At 40.3% G+C, this 26,136-nt stretch overlaps 1 protein-coding gene across 1 annotated transcript in view; it reads right to left on the reverse strand.

Moving 5' to 3' along the window:
* Window positions 1-26,136, reverse strand: part of LOC307258090 (AT-rich interactive domain-containing protein 3B) — a gene marked incomplete at its 3' end in the record, with an annotated part of 60,517 nt that overhangs the window by 9,990 nt on the left and 24,391 nt on the right. Inside the window, exons 3-4 of the mRNA XM_080037494.1 lie at window positions 20,415-20,489; window positions 19,707-19,779 (exon numbers count right to left, since the gene is read on the reverse strand). Coding sequence (XP_079893620.1) covers window positions 19,707-19,779; window positions 20,415-20,489 — 148 coding nt within the window. The remainder of the gene's footprint in view (window positions 1-19,706; window positions 19,780-20,414; window positions 20,490-26,136) is intronic.

Here is a 26,136-nt window from a genome sequence, read left to right on the forward strand (position 1 = left end):
ACTCTCATCAGTGGTGTCGTTAAGTGGAATGGAGATGTCAGTCTCTTCTGAGCTACTGTAGACCATCACTTTCTTTTTGGTGACCAGCGTATACAGCCATGCCACTGGCACAACTCTCAGAAATGTACTTCGCACTAGTTGCTCCGTGCTTGTGACTGCCACCTGACAAATGTGATTCCCCCTCCATTTCTGCCTTTAAATCAAGGTTCAAAACCCATCTTTACACCCTGGTTTTTCTTCCCCATTAACTATCTTACCTCTGCACTACTATCTTTGTGGATGTATGGGCTTTAAGTCTTTTATTTTTGTTATTGTTATTTTACCTTCATTGTTTATCTACTGAATGCACTATGTACAGCACTTTGGACAGTGCAAACTGTCATAAATGTGCTTTTATAAATATATTTTACTTACTTACTTACTTATAACTCACATAGGCCCTTTGGCACAAATCACCCCAACCCCAGAATTTTGGATAATAGGCATGATGCAGCAGTTTAGCGCTGACATCGTGCTGACTATATAGACACAAAGTGTAGCATACTAAAGCACTAAAACATGTTTCAAATGTTTTCAAACGTGTCTATAATTGTTCAGACACAATAATCAAAAAAACATGATCATGGAAATTTTACTTTGAAAGGCAAAAAACTGTTTTTGAGCTTAAATGTGCTTATATCTTATTCCATGTTTCTCCCTTCTTTACAGGATGAGTCAAATGGATGGCTCTTCTTAAATATGTGCTCACATTTCCAATTTCTTCTATGGTTTTCTAGAAACACTTCCCCAACCGCACAATTTAGGCCACTCTCCCCTACAGTAGAAACAAATACAAACCTCTAAACAGTAAGGCCTACTCACACACTGTAAAACGAGTTGAACCACAGTACCAAAGCATATTGTACTTGACTTAATTTTGTTGAGCTTGATAAAGCTGCCATTTTATCTCAAGAGCCAATTAACAAGGACCTCTGCCAATATGCCGGCTTCCTCTACAGATTATTTGGATTATCTTTGTACAGACTACGGAGCGAGACTTAAAGAGATCCTATTATACTACTTTTCTGGTCTTCATTTCTTGTTAAAAACTGCTATAGAGCAACCTGACACAAATCACATCACAAAAAACTATGTCGATTTTCGGGACACTCTTCCTCTAAAGGCCAGGACACACCGGCCCGATAATCGCCGTCGTAGAGTTTCGAGGGGACGGAGACACGAATCTGTTTGGTGTGTGCCGTGAAATCGGTCGTAATTGATGTCGTCAGGCTTCTTTTGAGCCGATTGAACATCGGCGGCGGACAGTCTTTCAGTTTGAGCAATTTGATTTGTGGAGGGCTAGCGAATCAGTGAAGCCCGGAAGTGAGGCGGGTAGCACAAACAGCTAACAACAGTTAGCCATCGTTTTAATGTGTTTGTTTGTTTCGTTCAGCGAGTACTCACATGCATCAACCCTTGTTGACTGCTCGACACCATGCTCGACACTCTCTGCTAAAAATAGTGCTCTTTATGGTCCATAAATATAAATACGTATTTCTATCTATGTTGATGGTCTAGAGAGCCGTCCCATCATTTCCAGCTTCCGTATTTTTTCGGGCCACAATACAGATTAGCGCCGCCTGCTGTTATGGAGACATTACGTCCCGCGCAAGCGCAGAGCGTACGGAAAGGCAACAGTCGGTTTGGTGTGTTCTTTGCACTTTTTCGGCCGCGACGGGAAGACTGGAGCTCCCTGAATCGGCAGTCACCATTTTCGGGTAGTCGGACTGGTGTGTCCTGGCCTTTACCCTAGCGAGCACAGCAGTCTCTCTCTACACACTGCTTTGAGCTTCTCCGCCCCTCCCCCCCCTGCTGCAAACCCTACTCCGTTGTGATTGGTTACCTTCCTTCCAGCAGCGGGAAATTTTAAGGAAGGTGGGGGCATGCAGCCGGAGCTTGCCTGAGCGGCAGCATTACCATATATGGAAACATGACAGAAACGACCCCAGAGTGACAGACACAAGCCGGAAATTTGAACAAGTTCGGCTCGACCGGCTGCCATAGTTTTTAGTGCTCTGCATAGCCACCCCAGACGGTCAGCACTGGGAATACGTTGAAATGCATGTACGTAATTACTTGATACTCTAGTATGGTTAAACATGACTTTTATATAAATCATTATAACAACGTTTATAGGTCATAAAAGTCGAAAAGTATCATAGGTCCTCTTTAATGCCTCTGTTTAATGCCAGGTCTGTGGCTAATTTAACTTATTTATCCAATGATTAGCCATAAGCCTTTCAAATGCATATTATTATTATTTTTTTTTTACCTTTAATGTGTGGTATAATCGGCAACTGCACAAACCATTTCAAAATGGTCCTTTTGTCCTCTTGTAGATCAGAAATGTACCTTCTGATCAGACTGAAAGGAAGGATAACTTAATTCTGAGGAGGCTAAAGATAAACTTAATATAAATGGCACAACATCTCTGACCAGTGGAAACATTTCCAGAAGGTGCAGTGGATCGAAGCACCAGGAATGCTTCGCGCCGGGAGTGCCTCGTCAGTTATTTAATGCAGCGATGGACATCAATCCTGCATCAAACAATTAGTACAACCAGAGGGGTCAGAGATCAGCCAGGGGTTATTGATGTGTGAATTAAACTGCAGGTCAGCAGGAAGCCATGTTTTCATACTGGCCCGGACAGGAACAATGGGAGCACAACAAATGAGACACAACAGCTCCGGCCCCATAGTGACAGGCCAGCAGTTAGTTAGGCTCTGATTCACGCCTTTGCTTTTATTCACCCCTTTATCAGTATCTGCTGTCAAATCAAATCAGATTCAATGTATTTGCAATATATTGAATCTGTGTGTATATATGTGTGTGTATGTGTATATATATATATATATATATATATATATAATATATATATATAATATATATATATATATATATATATATATATATATATATATAATATACAGTATATATATATATATATATATATATATATATATAATATATATATATACACACACACACACACACACACACACACACACACACACACACACACACACACACACACACACACACACACACACACACACACACACACACACACACACACACACACACACACACACACACACACACACACACACACACACACACACACACACACACACACACACACACACACACACACACACACACACAGCTTATAACCTGACTTTTAAATAATCCATTGTTTTTAGAAATGGCGCATATGAAAGCTAAAACCCTCCCAAATTATGTTTAATAAACTAAAATAAATCTGCTTCACTGAAGAAATATTGATACACAGAAAGGTCAGATATTGGCAGGACAGAAGTATTGTCGCCTACAGAGAATAATGTTAAAATGTAACAAATAATTTACTTCAAATACAAAAATATGTTGCATAACATCAGTGAATTAAGTAGTGGTGCTGTGAGATCCACAGCCTGCTAAAAGGATGGACGCTGGAAAAGTGGCAGAAGGTGGATTTCTCAGATGAATCTTCGGTTGAATTCCATCACAGCCGTCACAAATATTGCAGGAGACCTACTGGAGCCTGCATGGATCCGAGATTCACCCAGAAAAAAGTTAAGTTTGGTGGCGGAAAAATCTTGGTCTGGGGTTACATCCAGTATGGGGGTGTGCGAGAGATTTGCAGGGTGGAAGGCAATATCAATAGCCTAAAATATCAAGAATAATTAGCTTGTTCTTATATTCCCAACCATAAAAGGGGTCAAATTTTGCAGCTCCATCGCATACTTCCATCTCTACATCAAAGTTCCTCAAGGCGAAGAAGATCAAGGTGCTCCAGGACTGGCCAGCCCAGTCACCAGACATGAACATCATTGAGCATGTCTGGGATAAAATTAAAGAGGAAGCATGGAAGACCAAACCAAAGAATCTTGATGAACTCTGGGAGGCATGTAAGACTGCTTTCTTTGCTATTCCTGATGACTTCATCAATAAAATGTATGAATCATTGTCAAACCGCATGGATGCAGTCCTTCAAGCTCATGGAAGTCATACAAGATATCAAATATGGATCTCACAGCACCACTACTTAATTCACTGATGTTATGCAACATATTTTTGTGTTTGAAGTAAATTATTTGTAAAATTTTCACATTACTCTATATAGGCGACAAGACTTTTGTCTTGCCAACATCTGACCTTTCTGTGTTCATTAAATGATCAATATTTCTTCAGTGAAGCAAATTTATTTATTTTATTAAACATAATTTGGGAGGGTTTTAGCTTTCATATGAGCCATTTCTAAAACCAATGGATTAATTAAAAGTCAGGTTATGAGCTGTTGTTTCTACAAAATGGATAAGTGACAAGACTTTTGTCCAGGACTGTATATATTTTTAGAGCACATAAGCAAACAAAGCCAGCCACAAAAACAGACAAGAGGACACATTTCAGAAAGGAGAGCAGAGTGTGTATGAGTGTAAACCAAAAAAGCTATTTATACTGTATTCTAATTTAAGAGGTGGTTTTGAAACCTAAAACTGCATTAATTAGTCAACACTTGACATCAGCCAGGTTTTACATTTCAACATGGCCCGACCCCATATTAAAGTGCTGGGAAAGCACCTTTGATAATACTGTAAGTGAGCAAAAATCACATTAGCGACACTCAGGCAGTTAGCCACAGTTTCCTAATTTGAGAGAATCAACGTGCAGCCTTGCCTTTGGTGTCCAACATCTGCTCCATTTCTGACCCTGGAGACATTTAGCTCTAACAGGCTTAATTAGACCGGTCCAACATCTCTTTTGATCCCAGCAGCAGAACAGCTCCTCTGCCTCACAGTCCATTTAATATGCTCTCTATTCTGCTGTTACCATTTTCCCCCATATCAACTTAATTGCTTATTTTTCTTTAGAGAGACATGGTGATGGGCAATGACACAGGACCACTTCATGGCAAAAGGCCATGCTGGCTGTAAGCAGTCTTACTATTGGTCATTTCATCTCTATGTAAAGCCCTGATTTGCCCACTACGCTGCTATGAGCCAATCTGTAATTGGCTGCAGGCTTCACCTCCCATCATCCTTTGCCCCGGACTGATTTTCCCCCAGGGACAAGGCCATCAGGAGCCTAGTGATTAATGGCACCAGGGGTCAGAGGTGGCTCTGGTGGGAAGTGCCGCGGCTGAGGGCCCCTGAACCACTCCCTAAGTCTTTCCTTCAACTTCCACAGTGAACACAAGAGCCACACGGCCAGTCCTCAATCGGCTAGACTTCAAATGATAAGGGATATAGATAAAGAGTCAGACAGATGGGGAAAATACAGGCCTTTCCGGGATAATGCTTTGGAGAGTTTAATATCAGATGATCTAGCTGATATTTTGTGCAAAATTTGATATCTTTATAATTTATACCTCCCAGTATGGTCTAAATAATTAACAGCATTATGTATACTATAGTGAAATACATGTTTTCAGTGACACACACTAGAATGATATTAAAACACATTGATGTAAACTTAAATCTCTTACGAGGGACTTTTAAATGTTTATGATAAATGTTTACGTTTTCTCCTCTGATGATCATAAAAGACCTGTAAAAGCAAACAAGACCATTAGCGAACATAACGCTATTTTTATACATTATCATTAATGCCTTTGCATGGATCCGATTTTTCCCGGGAACTTATACAGAGCGATTTACACCAGGAAGACCGGATCATCCTGTGTTTATGAGTTGTACTCAATGTTTACTTTGTTTCATCTTCGTCATACAGTATAGCCATTATTCATTTTACATAGTCATGTATAAATACATAAGTCTATGTTCTCTCTTCCTAAATAAATGAAAAATTCCACTTTTGTCCAAAGGTGCTGCTAGAATCAACAAAACTGAATGTTCCTGATAGTTACTTTAACTATACAGTTAAATATCGTATCAGGCTGAGGCTGGAGACATTGATCAGGGCATACACACAATATAAAATAATCACGAATACTGGCCTAATGCATTGAGCAGAATCATTGACATGTATCAGACATTGAGTCAAACATTAACATTCCCTCCTAGCAGTCAGCATGTTATGTCAATGTGAGGACCAAAAAAAAAAGGAAAAGGTCACTTTATCTGATCCCTGACCTATTTTTAGTAGGAAACAGCTGTTCACATTAAAGGGCCTATGTATAATAAATCAATCGGGTGCCCCTGACGCCAGTAGTGGTAAATTACATATCACTGACTTCACATGATGGGCATTTTTCAAATAATTAAGTGACAGTGCAACAGCCTTCTAGCGGACAACACACCGGAAATTAATCTTTTTTTGCTGAATGAGAATTGACTGGTGTGAAGTTTCAGAACCATATACAGTTAAAGCAGAGTGAAAATATGCGAGAAAGATTGGTTGCCTTAATTCTGATGATCGATTTGACGTTTATTTTATTGGAATATTCTGCTTTATTTGACTAGTGACGTGAATGCTGATGCAAAGGTAGCTTAACGCAGGAAAGAGCAGGGAAGAAGAAAAAAAGAAAAAAGAGATGAGCAGAAAATGTGTGAGAAAAACAAAAAAAAGACTTGGAGAGATACCTTTTGATGCTTTTAGGAGGAAAAATTGATAAATGAAAAGGGGGGAAAGGGAAGGTGTAGTAGCTGGCTACCCAGCTGGAGAAAGACTGGATTATTGCTATGACGAAGGTGTCAGCCAATACAAACAGCCCCTGGCCTCATGTCAATGCCTGAGTCCTTTCAGAGCACCAACACCCAGCCACCCATGTTTCTTAAACCTAGCCAACCAGGGCTTAATTTGCATTTCCTCAGTTCAATTTAAGTTCATTCAATTGGCCTACTGGAACAAATGTAGTAAAAGTCTAAAGCCAAAGTAGTATATAAATGGTTTACTCTCAACAACATTTTCCAAACAAAAAAAGTAAAAAAAGATAAAACATTTGAATGCATAAACGGCACCAGGGAGTATCACTGCTGTTATTTCATATGGTGTTGGAGTTGTTTTCTGTGTATGTTTCTGGGATAATACTACATGTTTCAGTGCAGCATTATTTTAGAGAACATGATTAACATGTAGGTTATCTACCTACATGTTTTGTTCATTTCCAACCTGATGATATTTGTTTGCCATCTTACATCCACAGTTGGGAAAATGTAGCATGATATATATTTCTTAAATGTATAACAGCCCATACCCTTCATTAACAAAGCACAGAGAGACACTAACAGGAGAGACATGTGTCTGGACTCCACATGCTAGGAGTTTACTTTATGTCGGGCTGCCTCTGGCTGTTTAGTTTATATGTTCGTACGTCGGGCAGCGTATTGTCATGACCCTGCTGTATGCTGGTTCACGTTTGTTTTATTTTTAATGCATGGTCAGGGACATAAAAGGTAAAAAGCCTTGAGAGTAAGGAATTTGCTATCTTTAGTCCAGGCAGAGCCACCACTCGCAACGACAGACCAATTCATATCAAGTGTTAAGATATGCACCCTCCACATAAGGGAAGTTAAATGTAACGTTACACTATAGATACATCGCTATTCTAAGCATGAGGCTGAAGCCACAGCTGGTAGGGGCACGGACAGATAGAAAAAGAGGGACAGTCGTCTAATAAAGTCTATATTACAATTTGGCGATCGATGTGCTCTATAGCTGCTGCATTGGTTTCATTCTTGTCATGTCAATAAAATGCAATTCATGTGTATTGACAGAGGGAGAAAGGCAGAGAGACAGTCAGAGAGACAGTCAAACAGAAAAAGAGAGTAAGAAATAATGACAAATCCTGTGCTCACTGTATTCAACCATGATTATAAAGAAAAAAAAAATCTGAATAACAATATTAGGTCCTGTGATGCCACATATATCCATCTACAGAGAGATAGACAATGAGCTAAGTATGTTACGCCATGGCACTACATGACTGCACCGACAACAATGCTATAATAACTGTAAGGAAAGCACCAAGCACTAAGGTTTCTTCATTTGTGCAATTTAGTGACACATCACCTACACATGTCAGATCAGATCAAAAACATCATGGGCTTTTTCAAAAGAGCAAACATCATAGGTCCCTTTTTGAATATAGTTTAAAGTCATAGTTTAAAAAAGACTTGACCTGTAAGTCATTTCTTATATAAGAGAAAAGGTTTTTCCTTCTGTAATGCCACCTTGACTAGAATCTTTACTGGGTTTGTAAAATATCATGCTTGTCATTATTACACGGAACATTACCTAATGTCTATTCCTACGAGTTATCCTTCCATCTCAATAAAAAGAACAGATGCAAATGGGCATAGCAATAATCAAAACTTCAATCCACTTGAAGCTACAGTATATTTACTTAGTAAAAAGTGATAGAAACTTCTTAATAAGAATTATTACAGTGAGTAGGCAGCCATGATATTAAGGAAGCTGTCTTTAGTGCGTCGTCAGCTGCTTTAGTCCAAGGTGTGAAACATTGGAGCCTTGCCAGTTTTGCAAACTACAGCCAGAAGCTATAAATCTGACAGGGCACTGTTCACACACTGTGTGGAGGCTGTCAGGCTACAACTAATGACACTGTTAGAAGTTGAATAACAGGATAAGAAATTTGTCAAGTGCAATTGGGCAATACATCTCTGTACTGGCAGGCCTGGTACAGTTTTATATGGTGTTTAAATAGTGTCAACTCTTTTGTCATGCCCTAATCTTTTGACAGTTGATGCAGTAGAGCACCTTTGAACTGAATTAGACGAGAGACGAAGGTGAAGATAGACAGAGAAAGAAAGAGAGAAACACGACTCCTTCTCCGTGGGTCAAGAAGATGGGTCACCTGAAGAAATAGCGGGGGAGGGGAGATTGAAAAAGGTTGGATGCCTCGAAAAGTGAGATGGCCTCTCTAACTGTAACCCAAGTCTCCACCATCCCCAGAGACCTAGCAGATCAACTGACTAAACCCCAATCAACACAGGCTGATATGGAGCTGAAAGAGAGATGGATGAATAGATGGACAGCAGGATGCTCCCATGTCTCTTACGCTACATTTTGCCACGGTTGCTGGTCTTTCAAGTTCTGAAGGAGCTCAGCAAGTGACAGGGGACGGACAGGGGGGGCGGGGGGGGGGGGGCGTGGTCAGGATTTTTGATAATGATGCAGGTTTACATTAAGACAAATAAGTCAAATTACAGAAATGCACCATTATATATTTTACAAATAATAATTTCTTAAGATGTGTATCTCAGAGCAAATCCAGAAAAGGGCCCTTCAACAACTTCAACCAAGCTCTAGGCCATGACATGCTACAGATTGTGTGACTGAAATTCTTAGAAAATGTAAGAATGTGATCAAAGAAATGAATAGATGTTAAATGGCTGAAGGGAACCTGATAAATGTCTACTACCAATCTCACCTTCACAGGTGAAAGATACTCCCCTCTGCTCTTGGCAAACATGAAAGATTACCATTTATATATATGCAGTATTTGTTTATGCATGCATTAGTGCTTCAGGCAGCTTCTTAACGTCATGGATGCGTTTAAGTTACTCCACACAGCAGCCATATTTGAAGGTAACCAACCACTATATGGTGGTGGGTGGGGGTTGTCTTCTGTTAATATCTAGTTGACCAGTGAACTTGAGCTCGAGACTGAAGAATGTTCTATGTACTAGGCAGAGAGGCAAATGCTTTGAGAGTATAACTGCACACTCTTAATGATTCAGATAAAATGTCTACTGCATTGCTAAGTAATTGTGCTTTTCTATTAACTTCAAGTTTTTAGAACTACAAGCTACATCCACTAAACCTACAGCACCCAAATAAAACCTGTTGAGTTGCTCATGCATGAGACATGCATTTAGCATGTGAACGAATCCACCCACATAGCATGATTCAGGTAAGGCTAGTTTTTAAAATACCTGCAATTGAGATTGGACAGAAAACACAACTTTGTAAAATGACATTTATGATCATGCTTTAGATACATACAGCAAATGACAGCTATGTATGCATTTTAAAGTGTGTGGTTGTTTGACAAGGGGGAGGCAAAATCTTTGTTGACATATGCTGTGGTGATAAACACAGTTTATACAGGCCTGTATTGTTACTGTAAGTTAAGTAAAGGTCATATACAAAAGTTGTTATCTATCCACAAGTTGAACTACTTAAGAACAAGCATGAAAATACTAAAGGTATAAAGTCAACTACATTTTTTACCATGTCTTATTAACATGCAGTACAGCTTCCACAATCTGCTTGTTGAGTTAACGTGGTTAAGAGTGTCTGCTCAGTCTTTACATTGACTGCATAAGGTATTAAACACAGCATTTTAATCATTTAAATACACAAACTATTCCTGACAGATGTGTCTCTTTGCATCACAATTTAAAACTTCACCTCTTGGTGAAATATAGTGGGTGACCTCTGCTCTATATTTACTGTCATCTGACTGGAAGATCAAGTAAGACAAATGTAACCTAATCGCAATGCTCGGCCTTGTAAAAAGCCATCTCTGATCGTTGTAGAAATGTCAAGAATGTATATGTCACAGCAACATAACAATGGTATGTTATACACATAATAGAGGGATGGGCTTTGACATCAACTATAGATTCCTTTGATAAACAGAGAGACATGCATGCTATACACAGTTAACATAGTTTAAACACAACAAATACAATGAACAAGAAATGGTAAATAGACCATGCATAGGAGAAACAATGTAAGGAAGAGAGAGGCCATAGGAGATTTCCAAGTAAAAAGAGAACAATTCTGAATTTGAAACTATACTCTCTCCAGGGAGGATGAGGTCATCTGTGGCTATCGTTGGTGACCGTTCACTGGTCAGAGTGGGAGTTCTGGTTTGAAGGGTAAATGGGTGGCAGTGATGTCTTCTTCACTGGCAGGTGCATCATTGGGGATCTCCCTTCTAGAAGGCTGTATAAACACAAAGCTAACTGCTTCAATCAATGGACACTGGGATGGACAGATAAAGCCATCAGCTGACGAGCCCCATTTGGGGCCCTGCACCACTGATCAATACGGGAGACATCAGCTGCTATAAGCCGAGGTGAAAGAGGGAAATGTTGAGACAAGCGACGAGATTGTGGGGGGTTGTGCACTCTTGGAAATTCTAACTCCCATCAATGCTAATTGCTTTTGGAAATCATGACAGTGGGTCAAACATTTACCTTAAAGGGATTCAGCTAATGCTTGTGATGCAGAGGGACTTATAATTAGGTAATTCCTATGCTACTAACAATACCCTGAATAAAAAAAAACTCCTTGATTTGCCTCATTATGATCTTAAAACAATGAAGAGTTGTTAAGGACCTAGACATCTAGAAGCATTTTGTACTTTTTGGCAGACACCAAGGTACAAAAGAGATTGAAATGTTGGGAAAGGGATGTTTATTCACTATACCATAACATGAAAAGTCTGGTTTTAAGCAGAAGATTCTCATCCATCATAACTTGTTAACTAACAAAAACCCCTGTGATCATGATGTATCCCAACCAACAAACCTCATCAACTAAAAAGCCATCGATGCAGAGGCAATAACATTTGTCAGCTGTGTGTTGCATGTCCATCTCTTCCCTAAGATCCAGCGTCTTGTTTTCCATTAGCCCCCTTTGCACTCACATCTCTGTTACTGTGTGGCTGCAAAGCTGCAGTGGAAGTGAGCTCAGGGCTATTGTGCTGGTATAGGGCTCCTCTGGGGGCTGTAATGTGTTTCATACCATCCATCACAGGGGTGTGGAGGCCAGGAAGCATTGCTTTAAGAGCACACACAGGACACAGATGGAGAAGCAAGACACGCAGATATGCGGAGATAGCAGAAAGTTTGGGGGAATTTGTCGATCGCAGGAGGGCTTCATGTTGGAACAGCTTAACAAAGTTTATCATTTCACATGAGGGGGGAAGTTAATGGAATACAACATTTTGAAAAACCAAAACATACAATTGCAATGTATGTCCATTACACATGTGTACTGCTTTAATAATTAACTAAATAATTCCATTGTCGGTTTTATCCCTACAATTCTTATAAATTTAAATAATCAAACCATGTAAAATGCAACCTCTTTACCACATATGCCCATCAAGCCTTTTATGGGGGAAGGTTTTCTGTTTCCTGAAAACCACGTATCTCTTTGCGTCATTAGTCCCTTTCCAATTTAGGCAGTTTATAAAGTTCATGTAGCACAAAGACGTTTTTTGTCTTGAGAAAAGAATGCTTTGCTCCCTCAGTTTTAGCCATGTAATACTGTTTCCCCCCTTATACCCTTCACCCCAAACTGACTAGCCCGTTCACACTTCTCATGTACAGATGTTATATGAATTCATTGCCACATTAGTTTTTTCTTAAATGTATTCCACTAAAGACGAATCAAGATGCATGGTGGGTGAAATGAGAAGCCAGTGTTATTTTTACCGTGACCGATGACCTTGCAGGAAAGCATGAATCTACTTGGGGCCTTGCACTCGTCCTCTTTCCTGTTCATTTACTTATGAGCTTGGTGATTAACAATCTTTCAGCTCTGCAGCTTAGAGACTTAAATCCCTGTACAGTATGGTCGTAATTAAATATGGACAGCACAGTGGCAATCCAGTGCTGTGGAACGTTCTGGTTAAATGACAGAGGAAATAACATTGAGGTATTGAAGATAGGGTGGGGGTTGGGATTAAAAGACAGAGAGAGGAAGAGACACAACTAGTCTTGTTTGGTAAGAAACAAACAAACAAAGATTTGCATCTCCCAACACACCCACACAAAACATTGGTAAAAAAAACTACCACTTCCTTTTGCTTTGAAGGAAAGGAGGAGCACAAACCACCGTAGATATGCGCTTGTTCCCAAAAGGCTGGGCTATAATTTGCCAATGGGTGCAGTTTACCAAGCCAAAGATAATCTCAGCCCTAAAAAATATATCAACATGGCAAACCACAAAATCTTTGAGCACAAATGCAAGGGAAGGAATGTGTGCAATAAGAATAGTTTGCAGTCCGTCTTTGGGTAATGATTAGAAAGCGGTGGTTGGATTCTGTATATCGTTTGGGGGCCCCACCCTTTCCTGAGAGTAAGGGGCCCTTTTGCTGCCACTGTTGGTCTTTCAGTACATTTTGCCTGATTATCTTTCTGCCTGGTTTGTGAGCTCGGTCAGCTTCGGTCCACTGACAAAAGTGCTTTCAATGGGAGGGACATGAAAGAGCGTGGCCTTTTAAACAAGCCTGGCTGATGCCTCCCTTAACCTCCCCTCTGTCGCCGTGGCACCCAGGCTCCTACTGCGGCCTACTGTGTGTCTGCCCTCTACATCCTTCATGTTCGCTTTTTTCCCCTCCTTCCTTTTCACACACACAGAGACACGCGACGGACACTCCCTTGTCTGCTGTCCGTCAGCGTTGTTACCCTATCAAAAAGGTTGGCCCCCACTTATTTGGAGACCATTAATCATTCCGTGTAGGACAGGAGGCCCCTTAATCCAGCCTCTCTCTCTCCCCCCCCCCCTCCTCAGGCCTCACCAAGCAGTCCACAACGCGGCCCTCCACCCCTATCCCCCATGGTGTTATCAAGTTTCAGTGGTTGTAACTGTAGCACAATAAACAGAGGGGGAAGGGGGCAAGGGGATCGGGACTGAAAGAATGAAAGACTACATTTTATTGTTGCATTCTATGTAAAACATGCTTCTAGAGTCTCGACAACGGCATACATCTTGAGAATGAGATCACCGCATTGCGCATGAAAACGATTACAGTAATTGTGTGACAGTTGTCCAGCAAAGTACTGTAGCAGTTCAAAGGGTCAATCTCCAATGGAAACCATTCAATCCAACACCATCTAAAATGGACAAATGTTCTTACACAATCCACAGTTTTTTTTTGTTAAAAGCAACCAGGTGCTGCCACTTTCCAGAAGTTGTGGGGTGTTGACTAAAGTAAAAATGGCTGTATCAAAGAGCCAGAGAATGTTCCTATTGTGGCTCTGGTGTTTGTACAGAGGACCCGCCTGTTACGAGGGCCAGTGCGAGGCTGACCAGGGGAGTAATATAATGCATACATGGATCCCCCAGAGCCCATTCATGCTGTAATTGGTGTAGACAGAGCTCTTGGTCTCAGGGTTACAGTTAGGGAACTTCCTCTAATGTCCTGCTGGGAGGCCCCCTTTCTCACACCACAAGCATTGCAAAATAATATCGAGCTTAACTCGAACTAGAATTAGAATTGATTTTTTTTTTCAAATGTGAAGAGGGAGACAACAATGAGCTATTATAATTAGTTTTTGATGCAAATCAGGTTTTTAAAATATCCGTGGTCAGCCCTTCTCATCTTGTCTATTTTAAAACAAATGCAGTTTATTCTTTTATTTTAATGACAATACGCTTTGAAGGACAAGTATGTCACCAGCATATGGCACCACTTTGATAATGATTTGACTACGTAAGCCATTTTGCTGAAAACATTCCTAGCAGCCACAGTGAAGATTTACAGCAACAAAGAGAGCAGAGCCACATGCCAGTAGGTTTAACTGTGGAGGTGCAGCTGAATGAGATATCTTCATTACAATCATATCAATATCTCCCTTTCCTTCCCTCTTACTCCTTGCTCTAATTCTTCTATACAAACTAGGACTTGAATCCCATCAAGACAACTGCAACTTACCAACAATTCTGAATGACTACTTTACTACTATTAACAGACTTAAAACTACTACATAGAGATCTTCCCATAAAATAACTCTACAGTATAGCAGCAATAGCAGCACACCATGTGGTCCCTCTTAAGCTGAATCTACACTTCCCATTAAGAGTGTCACACTGGGATGAATCCAGCCTTTGCTTGCCGCGACGTGTGGGGTTTTTCTGGCAGGAGTGGAAGGAGCTAAAACACTTGTCTTTACCCGTCGTCGTTCACCTCCCTCCCCTCTCCAATGGTGATTTCACTGAACAGGAGCCTCTCTCTTTCTCTCTCTGGCTCTGTCCATCACAGCCTGTGGCCATTAATCATCTCAAGTGGACAGCGCTGACAGGCAGTTGGCTGCATCACTCTTTTATTTTCTTCCTCTTTTTTCTTTCTTTCTGTATTGCAAACCCGTAGCTCCCGCAGCCTAACATTCTACTTCCCACTCGATCACCTCTTCACAACCCCACCTCTTGGCCCAAAACCCCCAATCCAAAAAGAGAAAGCGGCCGAGTGTCAACCCAAAACAAACATTTAACCATCTGCTTAATCGAAAACCTTTGAGGTGGTTAATGGTGCCAGGCCAGTGTCAAAGCTTTTCTCTGCACTCTGCAGTGGGGGTGAAACAGCAAAACCTGTAATGGATATAATGAACAGTGATGTCGGAATAACTCATGAAGGCTACACAACATCCTACACACACGCTTCCAACATGAACATAGGCCTAATGCATTTATATTTCATTAACATGTGCGGCCATTAGCTGTTAATTCAATCTGGAGCAAATGACAGGATGTTCTCCAGTAGAATAAAGCTGAGCGTCTTTAAATAGACCAACAACAAATAGTAAGGAGCTCAATGGTGAATGCAAAAGGAGACCAGCAATGAATGCTACAAGTCTACATGAGTAGGCTACAAACGAATGAAAAGCCAGGGAAGTTAAAGGTGCACTATGTAGTTTTAGGAGAGGGGGGTTTGTTTACATTTGCAGAGCATGCAGCTATTTTATAAACATATTTACTCAAATTACATTTAATACAAATTATTGAATAATTCTATCATCATTATCATAAATTATGTGAAGGCACCTGGGACAAAACAACAACAACAAAAAAAGTCACTTTTCAGGAAGTATTCTAACTTTAACATTAATCCGGGGATCCTATTTTCCTGTGAGGAAAGTTGGTTTATTCAGTTATGAGAATATACGTTGCGAAACTTTTATTTCTCTGACACACCCGCAGTTACATAGTGCACCTTTAAGATAGAAAGGGTTTGCATGTGTGTCTTCTGCCATTTCTGTGATGCAGAACCCATCAATGGGCCCCTTTACACAGAGACAGGATTTAGGACAGCTGCTAAAATTCCTCAACCATTAACACACACACACACACACTCTCTCTCACACACGCGCACGCCTGTTTTTAAGCGCAGAGGCAGGAAATGGGAATCCCTCGTAAGTTTTCCTTCCGTTGTTGCTTTCCTCTCAAGGCCTTGAGGCCCCACAACGAGGTGGGAAAAGCACTTCACCATTTGTCTCTCTCCATCCAGAGATTCCACTGGGTTTCAATTCACCTCGCACTATCTGCTTCAGAAAATGAGGTGGTGTTCGGTTCAAATGAAGAGCCTGGCATTTCCAATGACACTAGCTCTTATTTCCCCCCTTCTTCTACAGTGACATTCAAATAAATAAATAAATAAAAATTCGAAGTACTCATAGAAAACATATCTAACCCTAAGTTAAATGGAAGGAGGGGTAAATGCAGAGTAATTAGAGTGTGCCATCAATAGGATGTTTGCCAGGCTTGTGTATCCTGTCTTGGCAGTGGGCACTAAGAGCAAAGAGGGAATCCAGTCAAGCAATTTGTTCCCTGTGATTAAGACTCTGGTATGAGAGTCAGCATAGGTCAGCCACGTTCTCCTCATGTAAAGGGAAATGTGAAGAACTCACTCTAGAGTAACTGCAATGATACACTAATCCCCTGTAGAGTGGTTGCGTCAGGTCTCTAAAGTAAAAAGCTAAATCCCTGTCATATGCATCCTGCACCTATGTTTGAAGACATTTAATTGGCACCTTTCCAATTATAGCTGTATAAATGTCACTTTACCAGATGAGACACACACACACACACACACACACACACACACACACACACACACACACACACACACACACACACACACACACACACACACACACACACACACACACACACACACACACACACACACACACACACACACACACACACACACACACACACACACACACACACACACACACACACACACAAATAACACCTCTTCTTCTCTCTCATTATTTTTCCTCACACTAGTCTATTATAGATGAGCACTCTGGTTGGTTATATTTCTTCCAACTGTTGTCAGGAACTGACCCAACTGCCTCACTACTGGTCACTTGTACTGATGATGATACAGGAACTTGATCCATGCGTGCAGATTCAAGTTCCACTCATTATAATTCACACTGGATTTGTAATTAATCTAACAAATTGTTTATTGTAAATGTAAAACAGTTGTTTTTAAATTCAAGTTGTAAACACATTTTTATCTTTATTAGTGAGATGGCAAATTTTTCTTTTTCGTTTAAACCAATGTTAAAATTAATTCCATATTGTTGAAACTTAAAACAACAATGGGTCATTTAAAAGAAGGCTGACTTGTGTAAAAGGCAACCTTTTTTTACGGCTTAGGGAAATGCCACTTAAGTGAAAATAATGTGACGTGGCACACTGTAATCAGCCAGTTATCTGCTGTCGGATGGCATTTTAGTCAGCTTGATGGATTTCTCCGTGTGACCAGCGTGAGTAAAGGGTCAGCCAACCACTCCCAGAGTCTGGCACCGGACAGAGATGCTAACAGGGCCTTGACAGATCTCATCCCTCCCTCTGTCTGTCTGACTAAGCTTAATTCATCACCCTACAAACAAGACCGCCGGGTGCTCAGCCCAGATCAGACAATCAGAAGCTGCTGCTGCTCTCAAGAGCTTGCCAACGTATGCACAAGAACACACGCATGCACACATGTACGCAAATGTACACAGCATCCTCACACTTTTTCTAGAGTTTCTAGAAAGCGCTTTATAAATACATATTATTAGGGCCCTATGATTTCAGCGATAACCAAAATGTGGACAGAATACCAAAATGTGGGCAAGAAAAACATGATCTATTGGTAAACACGGAATGCCACGGAATTTCCCATACTACAGTAGGTTGAAAAAGTTTTCTGGGGAATTGAAGAATGTTTTATCAAGAGTAAACACAGGTGACATTTACGTAACAGACAATTAAGCACTCTCTCCAACTGCGTAATTTGACTCCAATTCTGAAGTACGGATCGGAAAACAAGATCAGAATGACAGGTGATGTTTAACAAACTCTGTCAACATACTGTTGATTGGAAACGTAAAAAGGTACATGCGATGACCACTTAAAATCGATAACAAGGAATACGGCAACAAGGAAAAAAGAAAGATGGCCGCACACCTCTTCAAACGACCATTGCTTCTACAAGCTCAACGGATTTAAGAGAGTTTGTTCATGCCTTTGTGGCTGTGCTCCTAGTCCCCTCTGGAGAAGTAAAAAAAGATACCCCCGTTCCACAGCAAACAGGGAGGAATGCTGCCCCAAAATGAAAGCAGCCTTGGCCCAACGTGTTGGATTACCAAACTACATTAAATGTTTAGCATTTTATTTATTGACAATAATGATACAGTCGTTCTGATGATAACATAAGCATAAAAAGTGAGAACAGAATTCAGAAAAATTCAAACTGAAAAAACTTAATTTGGGGAAAAGAATTAACAAAATTCATATGGCCATTCATTCATCATTCATCAGTGTGACAAAACAAACTATGCATCACTCGCTGTACATGTATCTATCATTGCCTGTCAAAACACCATGTAAAGTATGCATCACTGTAATAACATTGTGATTCACCTTGGGAGGTATTGCCTAAGCCTTGTAACTTGCTAGGCAACAGATTTGTCTGATAAAAGCCTAAGTGCATTAGCTGCCCTGGTCAATGGGGTCTTGTAGACAGTGTCAAAACAGCACACGGTCAGCTGAGCCTCTCCCGCTGTTGGCCAACTAGATAAGGTAGGCCACGGCCAGATCCTCTTGGGTCTGGTACAACAGAACCACAGGATCAACTCGGTGGGTCTTACCTGCTGACCCCTTAAGGCCTTCACACTGGGGAGGGGACTTAGTAAAGGATTTCTTAGCCAGTGAGAGTTATAGCATGTTCACAGACTTGATCAGTGGCAAAGAACACTTAACAGTAGGACAAGCAAGTAAATTAAGAAGTCCAAAGCCACTGAAGAAAAAAAAAAATATATATATATATATTTGTACTATATTGTGCTCAGTTTATATGGGCTTTAACAACTCTATGACCAAACAAACCGTTTGTGCTGTGGGTCTAACACCAATTAATCTATAGTGAAATTCCAGATGCTCTGTAAGGGGGGAAAAAAACAACTGCTCCTCACACTGAAAATGGCTCCTCAAACAGGAAATGACTTAAGAAATGGAAGTCATGTGGTGTTTACTTTTTCCAAATAGGCAGAGGGTGGGAAATGAACTCCTCCAACCAATTCCATCTCTGTGGCAACTCTTAAATGCAATTCATAAAGCAGAGATACGTCTTAAGGATATAGGAAACAAAACTGAAGAAGCAGTGGTGTGGGATTTTAAAATATAAATTAAAAGAAAATTACAATATATATGCTAGATTTTTTTTATAATTGTCCGCAGGATATAAAGCCAGGAACCCTAGAGTTTATGGCAGATTCGGGGGCCGGCGTCAACAACAACTATTTTCACCATCTGTAATATAGGGAAGCATTTTTGTAAAGCATGTTTGTAGTAATATAAACGATAATGTACTTAAGAGAACTCATTTGAATAGCAACTGAAACTCCTTTTTCAATTGACTGGATCTGTCTTAAGTATGCTATGCAGCTTGCAAGTGAAAAAGCAGCAGCTAATTGCCATGATGCACATTTTCTGTAGAGCACACTTACCTCTCTTTTGCATAAAGGTGAAGAGGTCATCCAAAAACTCCTTTCTTTTGGAGTCACTATCCAGTTCATACAGCTGATAGAGGACAAAAGAAACATATTAGGGCCACATTAGACTTAGTCAGTCAAATACCACATGTAGCCAACAGTCTCTAGTAGTTCTTGATGGATGTTTGACACTGTACTAGTCATTCAGCCCATTCAGCATGTTACATTATGACTGGAAGTAGAGATGTCTATCTGATTTGGCTAGTACATGCTTTCAGTGACTTTTTTCTTCTTCCAAAATGGCTGATAATGCCAGTGCAAAGTCAGGGAACCCCCTATAATTTCCTAAATGGTTCATCAGACATATTACATACTGTATGTAATTATATTTGTTCTTTTTAATCAGATACACAGTGACATGAATGTGGTTGGCTAGTTTGTATGTTCGTCTCTGCAATGTTCTTTACAGTACAAATACTGACTTGTTATTACCTCTCACTCAGACACAGAACATACATGTCAACGGCCAGCTGACTAATGCTCGTTTGCTTGTTATCTTTTGGGTGTGCTCAAGTGCAACTATTATTAACAGAAGGGGCGAGGCAACATGCATTGGTCAGTCTGGAGAATGCCTCAATAGGTTCATTTATTTTCAGTTTCCACCAGTTTGACTTTCATAGTAATAAATGTTGTGTAATTGGTGCACAGTCTCCGAATGTTTACCTTAGCAAAGTCTCTGGAGGCCTCTCCTCTTCCTCTGTTACTGTCAGCCTCATCCGCCCAGCCAGCACTCCCATTCTAGAACAGAGAGAGAACACACAGATTAGGCAAACGAAGTAAACAGACAGAAAGCTTGCACAGAAAGGATCCATTCCGTTGTGATCCATTATTATTATCTGGGTCTTTGAAAAGAAACGTGATCCATATTAAAAATATTCTATTGGCATTTTACCTTGATTTACCTTTGATTGTGACTGGAGAGATACAGACAGGAAATATGGGCAGAGAAAGAGAATAAAAGCATGTTATTCATCAAGATCCCCGGTCAGAACTGAACCAGGGAAATTGCATGCACTATCTCACCACTATTTAAAGCTGCTGCCAGCGTTTAAATGCTCCCCAAGCCTCGTGTTTTTAGAAAAAGGAGGACGGTGGACACAGGCCCTTAAAGAGCTGACTTTGACCTCAAAAGATAATTTTTTTATAAAAAGTGCTAATTCGTCTGCAAAGTTCCCATCACGTTGACACTGACTGTAGGTCAAGAAGTTCATGTCAAGCTAAATAAACTTGAGTTAAGCTAGTTACAACAACTGTCAACATTCTGCAACACAAACACATGAGAACTAATATATACCCAAACTCCAAGAGTGCCTATTTTCCAGGGGTTGGAGGAGTAACCTCTGGAGTTATTGTGCCCCTGAGCTCCTGTGTCCCCCTCCCCCCTTCATCCTCAAACATCTCCATTTGACCTAAACCATCTGCATCTGGGGCTGCCCTGCCCCCACCTATGTCTTCCGACCCAGCTGGATACAAGGGCCCCCCCATCCCTCAATCTTAGCGCAGCTGTGACGGGTGGCCAAGTTCACGGAGTGTAGATGGCTGTCAGGAGGGGCCAGGGAAAGGGTGGGCTGGTCAGCAGTCCCAATGCACACACACACACACACACACACACACACACACACACACACACACACACACACACACACACACACACACACACACACACACACACACACACACACACACACACACACACACACACACACACACACACACACACACACACACACACACACACACACACACACACACACACACACACACACACACACACACACACACCTATAAAGGTTGATCATGGTTGTGTGTCTGTTTGTGAGTGAAGGGAGGGGGGGTGGCAATGGCCCCACAAGACGGGAAGGAAGGAAAATAGGGGCAGAAAGGGTGCACGGTATGTGCAGAGGAGGAATGTCTCCTAAAGACAAAACCTATAAAAGCATCAGGAATCAAAACAAGATCCGTTTGGAGGGGGACGTTAATAGCTGCAGCCCAGGGTCTAGTTTCAAACGGGAGCCCATTGGTCAGTGGCAATTACAAGGCCTGAAATGAGAGCCGGCAGGCCAAAGGTTGTCAAGGCCCCTGAGAGCAAGTCATTTTCACCCTCTCACTCTCTGTACGTGTGACGGTTGTCAACATTTATGCACCCTAAACAAATACTCATCAGCCACCAACCTGTAAATGTCCTGCAAAAGGCATGTTTCAGGGTAGAGTTAAATGCATGAAGACCGTTGTAACAAAACGTGATATCTGTTTTTTAGAACAGCTAACACCTTCTCCTACACAATTACAACAGAAAAGTCTCCGAAATCGACATCTTTTTAAGGAGGTAAATTAACTTGCATATTGACAACATTGATAAATGTGTGAATGTTAGGCTCATTTTCAAACCAGTTCAGTTCCAAAATGCTACATTTCCAGGAGGGAAAAACATATATTTGAAGTCCAAAGGTCAAATTGTCAAATACAAACCAGTACATTTCCAATCCTTCAAAATGTTAAATCAATTTAAAAAAAAAAAATCATCATAATTTGAATCATAAAATGAATCTACCAACACAGCGATTTCCTTATCAAAAATGTATTTCACCGTCAACTTATTTTATCTAAGTATGTCAGAGATTACAGCAGGATCATCTTGTGACTGTACATTTATAGTATAGCACATGTAGAGGCCTTATAGACCTTTGCACACAATTCGACCAGCTCTGTTAACCTTTAACCATTATAAATGATTATAACACAAGATCATTCAGATTGCAGACATGTATAATCTCACATGCATGCTCTTTCATGAAAAAAATACTTTACATTCGGCACCTTTAATACACGCTGAAAGTTCCCTGTTCAATGGCCCAGAGGTCAACACTGTGTAATCTTAATCTAACCGACAGTAACCAAACAAGGGGCAATAAAGCTAAATGGGGAATGCCATCAGTCTGCTTGTTAGCACATTAAAAGGAGGAGTCAGCGATTCAGGAGAACACTTCTTGGTGAATATCACCTCACAATCCGCAACATATCTGTACTGTGAGTTCACTGAAAAAATATCTTGAGTTAAAACACAGCCTAAACTCTGTAAAAACTGGTATTTATACATAGAATATGTAAACAAAGGAGACCCACCTTAGCTAACAACATGACCATTTACAGAGCCTAGGCTGTGTATTCACCCTTTCCTACTTTTAAGCGCACACACAGTACACAGGTAGAGGATGGCGAGGAGATATTCACTGATTTTGACAAAAAAGTGATTTTGACAACAAGCTTTCTCCAGAATAGCTGACTCCATCTTTGACTAATCTGAAAACAAAGTGGCATTCCACTTATTTGTTCAGTGTGTGTGTGTGTGGCAATGTCTCGGGCCTCGGTTGACACAATCCTTAATTCCACCAAAATAAAAAAACGTGCAACCACAATATGACCATGTGGGTGAGAGTTAGAATAAATATGATGTGTCTTTAGATTTAAAATGTCTAAATACAGTGTATCAGACACATTTATTCTGAGCAAATAATTACCTTTCACTGTCAGAATCATATTTGACTACAAAAGAACAGGCAGTAGCAGCTGGGTTACTGACCCTGGATTTGTTAGGTGAACACACATGTGTTTACACACAAACCATATGCACACATACACACACACACGTCTCTCAGATTATGGTCTCTTCCATAACCTGTGTTATGGAAGTGCAGGGGTTAAGATGTTCCTGACATCAACCCAGAGCAAAAGTCTAACGCGACAGAACAGAACAGTCCAGTCCATAGGTGGCTTTCCTTCCACCTGTTATTATGCACTTTTTCAAAATGTATAAAAAACCTGTATGCTGGATTATCAATGCTCTATTGAGAAAAAAACTGACCAAAATAAACTATACTTAGTACAAAACCAGATACGTTTAGTCCTATCGTCATGAATGATATTGCCAACCATTTTAAACACATACACAAACTATTAAAAGCATGTTAGGTTTAACATTTTATTGTAAGGTCATGTGCTAAGTATTAACGCAAATTCTTGCAAATCATAAGTTGGAAAATGGCAACAAGTTTAAAATTTGCGTTGATTCTACTCCAATTGTTTTGACACTGCATCTGACGACCAACTACCGTTTAATCTCTTTTGACTTAATGCTGGGGTATATTATTTCTGATTGGTCAAAGTTAACATGAGCTGACACTTTGACCAATCAGAGCGAGGCTCCAATTCTCTGTTTTTATTGGCTGTTGGGACTGTCCATTCACTTAGGCACGACTTTGTTGGTGTAGAGCGTGTCAGGGAGGGACCATAGGGGAGGGACCAAAGAGAACAAGTGGAGCGGTTGAGGTATTTGGATATGAATCTCTATCCCAACTGCCATTTTCTCCACCCCAGCTTTAACCGTTGGGTGCTCTCTTGTACAAGGACTGTCAGTTTGTTCACTTCAATTGCAGAGGCTGAATGGCTAGTATGATGAAAAGGACAGATGGTGGTAAAGATAAAACTAAACAACTGAACTGTAGTTTACAATGTGAGAACAAAGCATGAAAAAGAAATGTACTTTAAAAGTCATTATGAATTATTTTAACTAACAGTCTAAACCAAGTGAATTGCAACAACCAAGCAGGTGTCAGCCATACATTGCAGACATGTCTTTGTTGCCGACTGGATGTTGATTGATATTAAACTTCGGTTCTCTCAAAACCAATGGGACAACTGCCAATGTTTCAATGTGATTGGGTCGAGGAGGTATGTAATTGGTGTGTTGATGTCTGTTTCCATAGCTGGTTAAAAAAAAGCATAGAAATGGAAGCTGTTAACCTTGAGTAGACATGTCGGCTCTTGAATTGGGACCTTGGTCAGCTGAGGAATGTTAACACTATGTTGCTTTTTTTTCAAGCTAGAATGGATACTGATGTTTTTGGGACCACTCCTTATGATCAGTCACTTCAGACCCTTCATCACATCCAGTGCTCCACCCAGAAATTACTTCTTCAAAAAAAGAATTTCCCACACCCAACCTATATTCATGACAATTACCAACAAGGCTTAGCTTACTTTGCCTGATATGAAGCAGAATTGTATCAAATCTAGTGTATAAAACGTGTCTTTATATTTAGATGTATGAATGTCTGACTTTGTTACTATTTCAGTATTGCTTTTTAAAATTTTAGCCAGAGATTTGAGAGTAAATTTACCAAAGATACAATTAAAATCAAATATTAATATTGGAATTAATTAAGTAAATCGCATTTAACATGTGTGCCTGTCTGAATGTGAGTGTGTGTGTGTGTGTTCTGGGTATAGAACACACACACAACCAGGATCCGTCATTGGTTTAAGCAGCCCATGTTTCCTCTCCTTCATGCTGTTAGCGGGTTTACTGGACAGGCAGTGGGTGTCCTAATCACATTACGGCCGTACGTGACTGACTGGCTCAGCACCAAATCAGGGATAAGAATAAGGTCGATGACCAGAAGTGAGGCAACGGTAGTTACCCGTTGACAGACATACAGTACAGTCTGTATTAAAAAAAAATAAAGTTCTCTCCACAGAAATGGGTTTTGAGTGGTTTGTGAATATCTGAACCTAATATTCACACATTTTCTTTTGGAATTATTTAGTAGAGTGTGTAAAAATAGGTCGTAAGTCACCCTGCAATATTAATTTAGTGCTGACATAATGCGTTCAGTTGTATGTTGTGTAATGTCACAAAAAATAAATTATTGGAATTTTTTAGATTGACAATATTTGGTTTATTCTAAATCTCTAATATGGCTTATTATTCTTTAGTAGAAAAGTTTTCATGTCTGTCCTGGATTATGACGATGCATGCTATCTTAAACTGTTTTTTCACTCTGCTTGCACGCTGCTTGCATAACACACACAATTGTGTCTTATATGCAAAGGTTGGGTGGTCCTCTCTTAAAGAAAGACATGACTCCCATTAGTTTATTTTTATTTATAAAGCCCTGACCGGGAAGCTACCACATTACCCAACAGCAATGTTGTAAATTTCGGACGGGCTTCATCAGATCTGCTTCACTGACATGATCATGTTATATGTTCCACAAGTCTCGCCTGAGCCTGGAATGACAGCTTTTAGCTTCAGTGCCCAACAAATTAAAATCATACCCTTTAACAAAATCAGACTATCTCAAATCTGCCAAACTCTACAAATTCTACCCGCAACTCTTTCAAATAGGCTATATGTAGGCTATACTGAAAAAAACTACATTGTAATTGTGCTTCCAGTCACGTAATTTTCATTGAAGCCATTCTACGTCGTTGTTTACATTTGTCAATAGTTTTCGTTCCTTTTATCAGCTTGTTGTGTATTTGATGTATTTGCATTGTAGATTGTGTTTGTGTTGTTGTTTTTGCTTTATATTTTGTTTGACTCAAC

The sequence above is a fragment of the Ammodytes marinus genome, assembly GCF_949987685.1.
Source record: "Ammodytes marinus genome assembly, chromosome: 1".
NCBI classification, from domain to species: Eukaryota; Metazoa; Chordata; class Actinopteri; order Uranoscopiformes; family Ammodytidae; genus Ammodytes; species Ammodytes marinus.